Below are 12,446 nucleotides of genomic sequence, written 5' to 3'. Positions count from 1 at the left end.
CTTTAAAGCTTAAAATAATTTTGGGGAGCCTCTTTGGAAAATAATTCAAAATTACAAATATAAAATTGATAGGCCCTCTGAGGGCCTAGAATTGGGGGAATGCAAGCAAGAAGCCCTGAAGTGTAAACCTCATCAGCTTCCCAGTCAATCTTATGATAATACCTACCATTTATTAATTGTATATCGTAAGCAGGTATTTTATTTGTAGTATTTCACAGCAACCATGGGAGGTAGGTGGGCATTAGTATCTCCATGTTATAGATGAGGAAGCAGGCTCAGAGAGGTGACCCTGGATGCCACAGCCATAAAGCTAGGGGTCAGGGGCTGTGCTCTGGACTGAGGGCTCTGGCCTCAAGGGCCACAGCTGAGACCCTCTTCAGTTGGTGATGTCAAAGCCATGCCCCTGAGGTTCCTGAGGGCTGTTCTGGACCTAAACCACCCCCTCCTGACTCCACTGTACCTTTCTTAGGCCTGGCCAGGGACCCGCAGGATCCAGGGCTGGGGTAGAGGTTATGGGGTTGGACACTGGCCATCTCAGGGCACCATGTGATGCAGCCTTGGTTCAAGTATCATGGCCTATTTAGGCAGAGGCTACATACAACTGGGAGGACAGCAAAACCCAGGGGTGAGCACTCGTTTTGAAAACACACAGACCCAAAGTCTAATCCTGGATCTACAGCTTTCTGGTTGTACAGCAAGACACATGGCCTCAGTGAGCCTCCACTTGCTTACCCGTTGAATCAGAATAGTAACCACTTCTTTGTATTTTGAGCTCAATACATGTCCTTTTGTAAGGCAGTAAAGCTCCTGGTGGTGTTTGGCACACAGAAGCAATTAATCTAAGAATCCTATGGTTGCCATCAGTCCTAGTAGCAGCATAAACACCTCTGATTCCTCACCTTCCTTCCCCCCTTTAAAGCTGAATGGTTTTCTAGGGATTCCTCCCAGCCCGGCTAACTTCCTCCGGGAAGTGAGAAAGGTGGCATCTAGGAGGGGCGCCCAAACTGTCCCCCACAGTCCAGCGAGCCTGGGTGCTCAGGGGGCCGGGGGGCATGGGGACAGGCCGGGGCCTGCAGCTCAAGTCCCGCCCAGCGGGCGTGCGCCCTTCGGGAGGGCCGGCCGAAAGAACCGGTGACTCAGGGGCGGACGCTGTGGGGCGTCGCTCTTGGTTTAGCAACACAAATCCGCCAGCCGGGGATTAGGCCTGGAGGCACCGCAGCACGGGCGGGCCAGGGTGGGGCGGGGTGGAGTGGGATGAAGCTCCGTCGGTGAGGGCCCAGGTGGGGCTCGGCGCTCGGCCCCTTGGCCGAGCGAGAGCCGGTTGGCGTGGTGACCCGGTGCGAGGACCGCGAAGCCTCCGCGATCTCGCTTCCGCCGGCACAGCCCCCGCTCGCTTTCCACGCCCACTTCTTCGAGCCCCCCTCCGGGCGTCTCCCCTTCCACGGAACTCCCAGGGGCGAGCCCTAATTTCCAAGGAAGGGGACCGCCCCCTCTAGGCTGCCCCGTTCGGCAGCAAACCGGGCCGGGCGGTGCCTCCTCTCGCGTCCCGAGCCTCCAAGCCTGCGCCCCACCCCGAGCAGGGCGCCGCCACGCGTGACGGTGCGCGCGCGACAGAACCTCCCGCCCCTGCGCCGGCTCCCTACGTGGGGGACGTGCTGGGAGATGCCAGGCTGTGGGGGATTTCGCGGCGTCGCCCGCCCCCTTTCCGGCGCGGGGAGGAGCAGCCACCGAGCCCCCCCGGCCCTGGCCCGGCCGCGACCGCCCGGCGCTGCAGAGGCGCGCGGCAGCCAATGGGCGCCGAGGAGGTGGGCCGGCTGGAGGCTGTCACCCTCTCGGGGACGGGAGCGCGGAGACTGGGAGCGCGCGAGCCGCCGCCGCGCCCCGGGTCGTGGGGGAGGAGCGGCCGGAGGAGGAGGAGGAGGAGGAGCCGCGGAGCTGCAGCCCTGGGACCACTGCTCACCCAGGCTGCGGAGGACAGACGCCGGCCCCAAGCCTGCCGCCCCAAGCCCCCGACCGCCAGCATGATCGCCGCGCAGCTCCTGGCTTATTACTTCACCGAACTGAAGGATGACCAAGTCAAAAAGGTGAGCCCCCGCCGGCGCCGCCGCCCGACGCTCTGCCCGCAACGTTGCATTCCGGTATCCGCTCGCCGCCTGCATCCTCCCGCGCCCAGCCTCCCCCAGGCCAGCATTGGTTGGACCGCTGGTGGTGGGCTTCGCCCTTTGATTCTTCCCGGGATCGTATGTGTGTGTGTGTGTGTGTGTGTGTGTGTGTGTGTGTGTGTTGGGGGGTGGGGGGGAGACCCCCGAGACTGGGCTGCCTGCTGCAGTGTCCTTGAAACGAGCTGTGGATGTCAAATGGGCCCCCGGGCCATGCGGGGAGGGTGACCGTGTGGCGACTGGTGGGTTGGTCCACAGGGCCTGTTTGGTACGGTCCGAGCGCCGTGGGCGGAGGAGTGATCACAGAGATGCTGGGGAGGTGAGCGCGCAGCAGGCGGGGGTGCTGGCTGGAGGCCATGTATCCCATATTTGGGGTTCCCGGTGGAGGGCGTCGGGTGCCCGGAAAAGCTGTCACCGTGGCTCTCCCAGTTGTTGCGCCTGCTCCTTAATCTGAAGACTTGGGCGACCGGCACGGCTTCCTGGAACAAGGAGAAGCGGTGAGGCCACCGGAAACTTTGCTCGTAGGCCTCAGGTCTGGAGCGGCATGTCTGAATGGAATTTTTTTATCCCTCTACGTGACCGCTCTGCTCTCTTAAGCTGTAATTTCCAGCCAGCCCAGGGAGCTCAAATAAGAGACTGGTCTTTTGAGTCGGATGGAGGCCTTGATATGTATGCTTGTGGCGTGTGTGTACTTGCACAAGGACACATTTCCCTACCCTGAGGTATTGCTGCCTTTAACTTCTGTCTAACATAAAATACTGTCTGCTGGCAGGTGTTAAAGGTGTATCTCTCCCTTATACCAGCTTTGGCATCAAGTTTTTGAGAAACAGCCTAAGCTGTAGGGAAAGACGCCCATTTTATCATTGCCACGCCTGACAGATCTCCTGACCCACCCACACCCAGAATGGGTGACATTATTGCTGGGATAAGCTGGGGTGGACAGCAAAGTCAACCTGACTTTGTAGTTCCAACAAAGGAGCTGTACCTACAGGTGAGACGGGAGCCACAGGCCTGCAGCCACAGGATGTTCAGTGCTCTTCCTAACCACCCAAGACAGCCCCCTCCTCTGGCACAATAGGAAACGGGCCTGCTAAGGGCAGTGACCTCATCAAGGTCACCCGAGGAGTTAGAGGGAGAGCCAGGGCGGAACCCAGGTCTCTGCCTCCCTCCACTGGGAACTTCACTGAGGCTCCTCCTGGAAGTCAGCTGAGGGGGAGGTGCTGAGACAAAGGCATTGGGGATGCTGCTTGGATCCTGGGTCCTGCGCTGAGTGGGGACCGGAGTTGGGTAGTTAGGAGACAGGCCTGGGAATCTGCCACGGTCCCTCATGGCTACAAGTGGCAGTGACTATGGAGTTGTCAAACCGTGGGACTCATGCTCACTCCCATGGAGCACCCTGGAGCCTCCTTCTGACCACTGAGCTTGGGGAGCTCTGCATGTCAACATGTGCATTTCACCAGTTTTCTTCAGTGGTGCTGTGTATCCTTGATGTTCTTCCCATTTCACAGTGGGGGATTTAAGGCATAGATGAGTTCACTGCCCTCTCCCTGCACACGGTGCCCTCTGTAGCTCAAAGACAGCAGATCACTGAGGTGGGGATCCGAATGACCTTGTAAGCCTCCAGCATCCGCACCCACCACATCTGTGTGGCCGCCAGGGGCCAAGCTGGGTTGAGGTTTGGACTGCCCTCAGTGGGACCTATTTTATCAGGCACGCAGTATCTAGTGTGGCCCCAGAGCCTTCCACTCTCCTGGTGGCCTGATTCACACTCTATCCACCAGGCTCCTGTAGGCGTCTGACTGTGTGACTTCTGAATCAATTGATCCTCAAGTCCCTCCTCTGAGATTGGCACTCTGAAATTCCCTCCCCGCCCTCCTCTGGCGTCAGAACCTTGCTGGAGGTGGGTCTTGAGGCCAAAGCTTCCACCAGATAATATTATTGGTCAAGGAGAGTCTTAAAAACAGGCTGCCGTTCTTGCACCTCATGGAGGAGTTCTCAGGCTGCTTTCTATGGGAGGAGTATGTGGATTCCTGCCAGGGGGTCACCTTGGCCTTCATGATGGGCTGTGTGACTCTGCCATCCATGACTGTGGTCCTCAGGAAGCTTCCTGGGCCTCCTGAGCACATAGTGGGCACTTGTTCTGATGGCCTAGTCAGTTTTCCCGGCCCCTACTCGAGCAGATCCTGGGAGACTCCATCTGCTCTCCTGGGACTCAGGACTTTTTAGAGACCAGCTTTTCCTACCTACCACTTACCCTGGGACTCCAAGGTAAGTCCTCCACTTGCAGGACTCCAAGCCCTGTTCTTCCTGCGGGAACTGGGCCCTACTTGCAACCTGATGAGGACCCAGTGAAGACAGCTCCCACCCTGCCGCACCTGCCAGCGCGGGCAGCCATGGTGATTCAGCCCTCCAGCCCTAGGTGGCCTCTGGAGCTCTGGAGACAGCTCTGGCATCCCACACTAATCCTCATCCATCTACTTGCCCTCTGGCCTGGGTGTAGGAAGAGGGAAGATGGGGATGGTGCCAGGAAAGGTTTGTGGGATTGCTCAGGATACAAGAGTGATCATGAAAGGGTATCATTTCTCTCCCCATTGCCTATGAGACACATCAGTAATTCAGCCTCATAAATATATCCTGGGTTGAAATGGGCCAAGCATCTGGCTTCCCAGCCTGGAGTCCCATTTTCCAGACTGCATCTGCATAGTGTTGGATGATGGGGTGCGGTGAAAAGGGTGTCGTGGCATTAGACTGAAGTTAAGTATAAAACATAGATTTCCCTTTTACTCTTCTAGTGCTTTTAGGAGGAAAAGGATGCACATGTGTGCTTGTGAAAGATTCCGTTCATCAGAATACCAGACATCTGTTAATTCTACAGCTAGAGCCTGGGTCTTTTCACCTCCAAGTAACTTTTAACATGTCTCTCATCTTGCCTGCTTCCTCCACTTGGGTTAGCCATTAAGAGCTCGAAGGAGGGTAAAGGATTACGTAGTGCTCTGTTCCTTTAGGAGAGGAAGATGGGTCCAGCAAGGTCAGAACTTGGCCTCTAAAGAAAAACTAGATATCCTTTTCTCCAGGGTTGACAGATGGTGAGCAAATGCCAGTGGATTTTCTCTGGGAGGGATCCCCATGACCCTAAGGAATCCCCATAAGCAGGTGAGCAACAGGTGTGATTTGTCCAATGGCTGAACCCAGAGTCCTCGAGTGGTTGGCTCAGGAAGGCAGAGGAGAGTATGCTTAGCAGTTAAAGGGCTACCAAGTTCTTTTTGCTTGGAGTCCATGTATTCGAGCAGCAAAAGCAAGCATTTTAAAAATGCCCATTTCCTTATTGCTCGGGGGTGAGAGAGATGAGAGAAAATTATGAAAACTATCTCATGCACCTTTTGATCTGGTGTTATACAAGCATCCAGTATGAGCCTCACTCCCTGGGGAATCTTCATTTCATAATCCCTGTCCTCTCTACCTTGGATGTTCCTTGGAGTTCTCCCCCTAAGAAAATGCCCAGGACTTCATCTGGTTTGATAATTTGGGATTGCAGTGAGGGAATAAACTGGGAAAGTGGGTGGGTATTCAGGACTTTCACATCTGGCCATGCTGCGCTGTCCTCCCACACTCCTCCTGTTTTCTGGAGAAGGCATGGGCAGCTTTCTCCTAAAAGGACTGATTTGTCTCCATGTGTGTCTGCAGTCAGGGGTTCCTGCCTGATAGAATTAGCCACTGGCGTCAGCTCTGAACATGCCTGAGGAGGCCCTGGAGGAGATGCTGGATAGAGAGACATCCATACAGCTCTGTGTCCAAGAAGCAGTCGTGGCTAGACTGCAGGCACCTGCTTATTGATTTGAGGCCCTTTAGAATCAAATCGGATCATGGGAACTCAATCATTTCTTCCGAAAATGTTTGAGTCCTTTATTATGTGCAGAGTATTGTGCTAGGATGGGGTGACGACTATAAACCTGGTAGAAATAGTCCCTATTCTTATGGAGTATAAATAATTATTTGCTGTCTTATGATAAGTGCAAAACAGAGAATGCTGTGAGAGCTATAGGAGCCAGTGGTCAGATCTTGGGTGGGAAATCACTAGCCTAAGAGTTGCTTAAAGCCAGGCTGTAAGGAATTCTCTGGTGGTCCAGTGGTTAGGACTTGGCACTTTCACTGCCAAGGGCCCGGGTTCGATCCCTGGTTGAGGAACTAAGATCCCACAAGCTGTGCAGCACGGCCGAAAAAAAAAGAAAAAACATCAGGCTCTAAATGTACAAATGGAAATATTATGCTTAGAAACTTCGTAAGGGAGAGTCGAATAGATAGTTACCAAAATGTAGCTTTGCTTTCTCTTTTTTTTTAATGGGTTGTTATCACTGAGCATCCCAAGACACCTTCTGGGTGCCACGTCAGATATCAATTGTGTGTGTAGCTATATGTGCACATATATGTATATATGTCTGTCTGTACCTAACAATACACATGGACACACTAGCATGCATGTGTGTATGTGTATGCTTTCATCTGATCTTTCAGAAACCTGAGTGATGATGTCACGACAGGAAGTATTATCCCTGAGCTCCCAGGGCAGCTCCCTCCCCCTCGCAGCTCCTCCCCTGGACATCCTGCTGCCTTGTGTGCTGTGGACAGAAGGCAGAGATTTTATTCCCCATTTAGAAACAGGGACTGACTGGAGGCCCAGAGGAGATGAGTGACTCTCAAGGTCTCAGAAAATCTGGAATGGCATCCAGAGGGCCATTCTTGCTCCCCCTGCTTCTTTCCTTTAGGAGAAAAACCCATCTTTGTTGATTTGAATAATTTAACTTGGAATCTGTATTTTAATTCTCTCCCCCACAAGTCAATACATATGAGTTAATTTTTTATTATGAAATATTCGAGGTGCGTAAAAAATATTGAAGTTAACATAACAAACACTTGTGTATCCACTCCTCAGCTTGCGAGGTAACAGACACAATTACAATTATATTACAGACATGACTGAAACCCCTTCTATGCCTGTCTTCAAGTCACATTCATTTCTCCTCCCAGAGGTGACCTCTGTCCTGAATTTGGTGTTTATCATTTCCTGCATGTTTTAATATTTATATTACATATCATATATCTATGAACAGTATGTAGTGTTACTTTATATGGCTTTAACCTTTTGTAAATGGTGTTATCCTGTTTGTATCCTTGCTTTTTTTAAGCTCAACATTGTATATTTGACATTCTTCCATGTTGATCTGTATACCTCTGTTTCATCAATTTAAACTGCCGTATGCCCTTACATTGTGTGAATACACCAAACTAATGTATCTATTCTTTTGGTAGGCCTTTGAGTTTCTGATTTTTCAAATTACAGACAGTGCCACCATGATCCTTCTGTACACACGTAAGTTGTTCTAGGCTGTGTTTCTAGGGCTGAAATTGCTCGGTGGAGGAGTGAGTGCATCTTCCCACTTTTAAGATTTTGCCAAATTGCCTCCGTGGTCATGTCAGGTCCCAGTACAGTCAGAAGTTTGTACAGGTTCATATGGTTCCACAGCCAACGCTTGGTTACAATAAAACCTTTACATTTTTTAATAGGTAATTTTGAAAGAAACTGTTTCTTCCCAGCCATTTCCATTCACATACAACATTTGAGCTTGGCTTAAAATTAGCCATTTCCTAGTTCACCTTATGAAGGGGAGCCCTTGCTGCCGAGTATTACTGAGTGAGGTTGACAGCTCACTGTGAGCAGTGCCCACCCCATTGGCTGTTAGCACAGTGCCCAGGTGGCGGGGTAGGGCGTACAGAGACAGGCTTGTGAGGGCGCTCTGTGTCCCCTTGTGCTCTAGCATGAATCCGTTAAACTTTTCTGGGAATTAAAACAAACAAGTGTGCTTTTGCCTGCACACACTTTCTTCCTGGGTGGATCTGACTGGGGCAGGGCTGGCTTATCTGTCCCCTAAACGTTTCTCTATTACAGAAAGCTCAAGCCGGCAGCCTCTCTCAGACTATCTTCCGTAAAAGGAGAGGGTGGGGCTTCCCTGGTGGCACAGTGGTTGAGAATCTGCCTGCCATTGCAGCGGACACGGGTTCGAGCCCTGGTCCGGGAAGATCCCACATGCCGTGGAGCAAAGGGGCCCGTGAGCCACAATTACTGAGCCTGCGCGTCTGGAGCCTGTGCTCCACAACAAGAGAGGCCGCGATGGTGAGAGGTCCGCGCACCGCGATGAAGAGTGGCCCCCGCTTGCCGCAACTAGAGAAAGCCCTTGCACAGAAACGAAGACCCAACACAGCCATAAATAAAGAAAGAAAGAAAGAAAGAAAGAAAGAACGAAAGAAAGAAAGAAAGAAATAAAATTAAAAAAAAAATAAATTAAATAAACACAGTATTTCCTTAAACAAAAAAAAGGAGAGGGTGGCTGTGCGCCACCTGGCCCCCCCTCCCCCGGCACACTGCAGTGTGAAGTCTGCAGCCCAGCCCTTTGCAAATGCAGTCCCTGGGGAGGCAGAAAATGTCAGATTACGTTCATCTGATTGCATGCTTGGTTACAGGCTCGCAGACCCCCGAGGCCTTGAGGGGGCTTTGGAGGGAAGGGTGCACTGAATGCCTACTAGGGGCCTCTCTTTCCTAAAATGGGTCTTATTTAATCATCAATAGTAACAATACTAATCGAAGCCAACATATATAATGCCTCTCACATTTGCTGCACCAAAGGCATTATATCTTCAGAGGTCCCCCGTGAGGTGGGTACTCTTATGATCGCCACTTTTGGATGAGGACCCTGAGGCTCAGGTATAAACAGAAGAGCCAGCATTCAGATGCATTAAGTCCGCTGGCAGAGCCCCTGCTTTTTTTTTTTTTTTAATTGAGATATAAGTCACATACTATAAAACTTACCATTTAAAAAAATTTTTTTTAATAAATTCATTTATCTTTGGCTGCATTGGGTCTTCGTTGCTGCACACGGGCTTTCTCTAGTTGTGGTGAGTGGAGGCTACTCTTCGTTGTGGTGCATGGGCTTCTCCTTGCAGTGGCTTCTCTTGTTGCGGAGCACGGGCTCTAGGTGCGTGGGCTTCAGTAGTTGTGGCACGTGGGCTCAGTAGTTGTGGCTCGTGGGTTCTAGAGTGCAGGCTCAGTAGCTGTGGTACGTGGGCTTAGTTGCTCTGTGGCATGTGGGATCTTCCTGGACCAGGGCTCGAACCCATGTCCCCTGCATTGGCAGGCAGATTCTTAACCACTGCGCCACCAGGGAAGCCCAACTTACCATTTTAAAGAGTGCAAGTCTGTGGTGTCTAGTACGTTCACAAGGTTGTACAACCATCACCACCATCTATTTCCAGAAAATTTTCATGACCCCCAAAAGAAACCCCATGCCCATTAAGCAGTCACTCCCCATTGCTCCCTCCACCCTGGTATCTACTAATCTACTTTCTTTTTTTTAATGGATTTGCTTTTTCTGGACGTTTCATATGAATGGAATTATATAATGTGTGACCTTTGTGTCTGGTTTCTTTCACTTAGCATGTTTTCAAGGTTCATTCATACTATAACATGTATGAGTACTTCAGTTCTTTTTATTAGTGAATAATATTGAGTTGTGTCTATATACCATATTTTGTTTATGCATTTGTTAGTTGAGGGACATTTGGGTTGTTTCCACTTTGCGGCTGTTATGGTAATGCTGATGTGAACAGTTTTCCCTGTGTGGACATGTGCTTTCATTTCTCTTGGGTATGTGTGTAGGAGTGGAATTGCTGGGAGAGCCCCTGCTTCTGTCCACCTGGGGAAGGCATCATCTCCATTTAGAAATGAGGAAACTGAGGCCCCCACGTAGTGAAGTGACTTGCTGACCACACAGCTCATGAGTGATAGGGACAGAAACACTACCAGGTCCTCTGACTCAGAAACCCATGTTCTTTCCACCATAACACATCCAACTCTGATTTTGCTGTTGAGGGAAACAGATTCAAGGAAGGAAAGAGCCAGGGCCAGGGCAGAGCTGGGCACAAGACCCTCCAAACTCCCCCGATTCCCATTCCCCTCCCTCCCCATCCTCCACATCCTCCCCCTCCTCCCCATCCTCCCCTTCCTCCCCATCCTTCCCATCCTCCCCCTCCTCCCCCTCCTTCCCATCCTCTCCATCCTCCCCAGCACCAGCACACTGGTTTGTGCCTGCCATCCCCAACCCTCCATCCCTCCACCCACAAGCTGCTCAGTGTTGACCAACTCCCTCCACTTGGGCAGGAAATTGACCCAATAAAGTCTTTTACAGTGAATGTTAGGGGTTTTCTCTGTTTTTCAAATTTTTCTCTGTACCCTTTCCATTTGTCCCCTTCCCTCCATCCTGTTTGCAATTAAAAGAGGACACTTGGGGAGGCCAGTGCTTACCCTGCAAGACCTCCGCATGCTCCCTATAAGGCATTATTATTCTAGCTTTCTCTCCCAGCCTCTGCCTGGCCCTACTGTAAGCAGCTGATTTCCTTGATTGGTTGACACGTGGGGTTTGCCTTCAGCCTTGTTATTCAGTCTGATCTCATTTCTCTAATGTCCCCTGGTGCCTTCCGGGACCCTCTGTGGGTGGGTGGCGTGAGTCGAGTTGGAGACTGCAGGCCATCCTTGTAACAAAGATACCAACTCACATTTGCAAAGTTCTGTTCCACTTTCAAAATACTTTTACATGCTTGATTTAGTGAAGTCCTTCTGGCAAGCTTGGGTGTAGGTGTTTCTTCCTGCATCTTACATGTGGGGCGGGCAAGCTTCAGGAAGTGGAAGTGACGTGATCTTTGGTGGCCAGAGAACAGAGAGCTGGGATGAAGACACAGGTCTGTCTGACACTAGTAGGCAGCTCTCACTGTGCACGCAGATCCAGGACTTCGGTCCAGGGCTTAAGGCTTCCAAAGCAGTGCATTGCAGTGGGCTCCCAGCAGAAATCATCACCCAAGGCTCCCATGATGGGGATGTGATTGGAGTGCTAGAGCCCTGCTGTCCACAACAGTAGCCACGAGCCACGTGTGGCTCTTGAGCACTTGAAATGTGGCAAGTCTGGTTTGAGATGTGCTGTTGAACATAAAATACAGGATTTTGAAGACTCTGCATGACAAAGATATATAAAATCGCTCATTGATCATTTAAAAAATATTAATTACATGTGGGAATAATATTTTGGATATTATTGGACCTGGCACATTGGGAACTGTGAGTCTGGTGCCTGGTCCTGCCCAAGCCATTGACCACAAGGCCCAGAATGAAGCCTGTTGTTCTTGCCCCGCCACATTCCAGGGCTGTTCTGTTCCCCTTGAGGGACTGGGTACCTCCTTTATTTTTAGCTAGTTCAGTGTGACAGCTTTGTTCTCGTCTGGGCAAGGGCTTGGTCTCTCACCAGCAGAAAGTGCCTCTTAGCGGGAGCCAAGGTCACCAGGAGGACCTTGGGCATGACCTCACGGCCTTCTGCGGTCCTCCTAGCAAGAGGAGTCTGGGGAAGCAGGGAAGGAGCACCGGGGTTGGGGTCTGAAGCCAGAGCCACCCTGGGTGCTGGATGCTCGGGCCTTTCGCTTGGCTTCACGGCCCCAGGTTCCTCCCGTGTGAAACAGGGCTGATAACGCCCGCCCTGCCAGTGTGCCGCTTGCATCAGGGCAGGTGGAAGTGCCCAGCAGGGGGCCCGTCCTTGCTGACTGTTACATCTCAGCTCCCAAAACCTTGGTTTCCTCATCAAGAATGGGGATCCCGTTTTCCTCCTGATTTGCTGCGATTAAACAGAAGTGTTGTATGAACAGTCCATGGTGCTTAATAGGTGTTCCGTCCATGCTCACTGAATGGAACTAACAGTTCAGAAGCATCAATTAAATGATAGATAAGGCACCGAGAGCTGTGTCTGAATTTTGAAAAAGGGACTGGGGAAAGGAAACCTCCCCTTATAGTGTTTCAACATGCTGAAGGGACCCCTGATGCTTTGGGGATATTCGCACACACAGCTTTCACTGAGACGCCTCTAAAGTGGAATTTATTTTCCCAAACACATTTCCTCTTTCAGATATTCCACAGTCTCTGGGAGCCTTGAAGAGTGGAGGCTCCTGATTATCTGTAGAGCGTTTATATGTCCCCTTGGGCCTTGAGGTGCAGATGTTGTGAGGCGAAGCAGGAGTCTGAGAGCGCCTGGAACTCTCCGTCGCTCAGGGAGGGGCTGTTGGCTCCACGCAGGTCGCCCGGAGGCTGAAGTGAGGGGCTGGTGCTGGAGAAGGGCTGGGTCATTCAGGGGACAGGAGGCTCCGGCCTTATCTGAGCCAGCAGACCCTTCCGAGAAGACCTCCGGGGCCAGGCGTCTC

General features: G+C 51.6%; 1 protein-coding gene across 2 annotated transcripts in view; it reads left to right on the top strand.

Moving 5' to 3' along the window:
- Nucleotides 1-1,848: 1,848 nt before the first annotated feature.
- HK1 (hexokinase 1) overlaps nucleotides 1,849-12,446 on the top strand; it is a 76,982-nt gene continuing 66,384 nt past the window's right edge. Inside the window, exon 1 of one of the 2 annotated variants that reach the window (XM_057531351.1) lies at nucleotides 1,849-2,084. In XM_057531351.1, the coding sequence (XP_057387334.1) occupies nucleotides 2,022-2,084 (63 nt within the window). In that variant the 5' untranslated portion in view covers nucleotides 1,849-2,021. The remainder of the gene's footprint in view (nucleotides 2,085-12,446) is intronic. The other variant, XM_057531350.1, reaches the window with a different exon arrangement.

The sequence above is a fragment of the Balaenoptera acutorostrata genome, chromosome 16 (genome assembly GCF_949987535.1).
Source record: "Balaenoptera acutorostrata chromosome 16, mBalAcu1.1, whole genome shotgun sequence".
Classification (NCBI taxonomy): domain Eukaryota; kingdom Metazoa; phylum Chordata; class Mammalia; order Artiodactyla; family Balaenopteridae; genus Balaenoptera; species Balaenoptera acutorostrata.
Note: the sequence above shows the minus strand (reverse complement) of the source record. Positions and strands in the feature narration are given on the sequence as shown.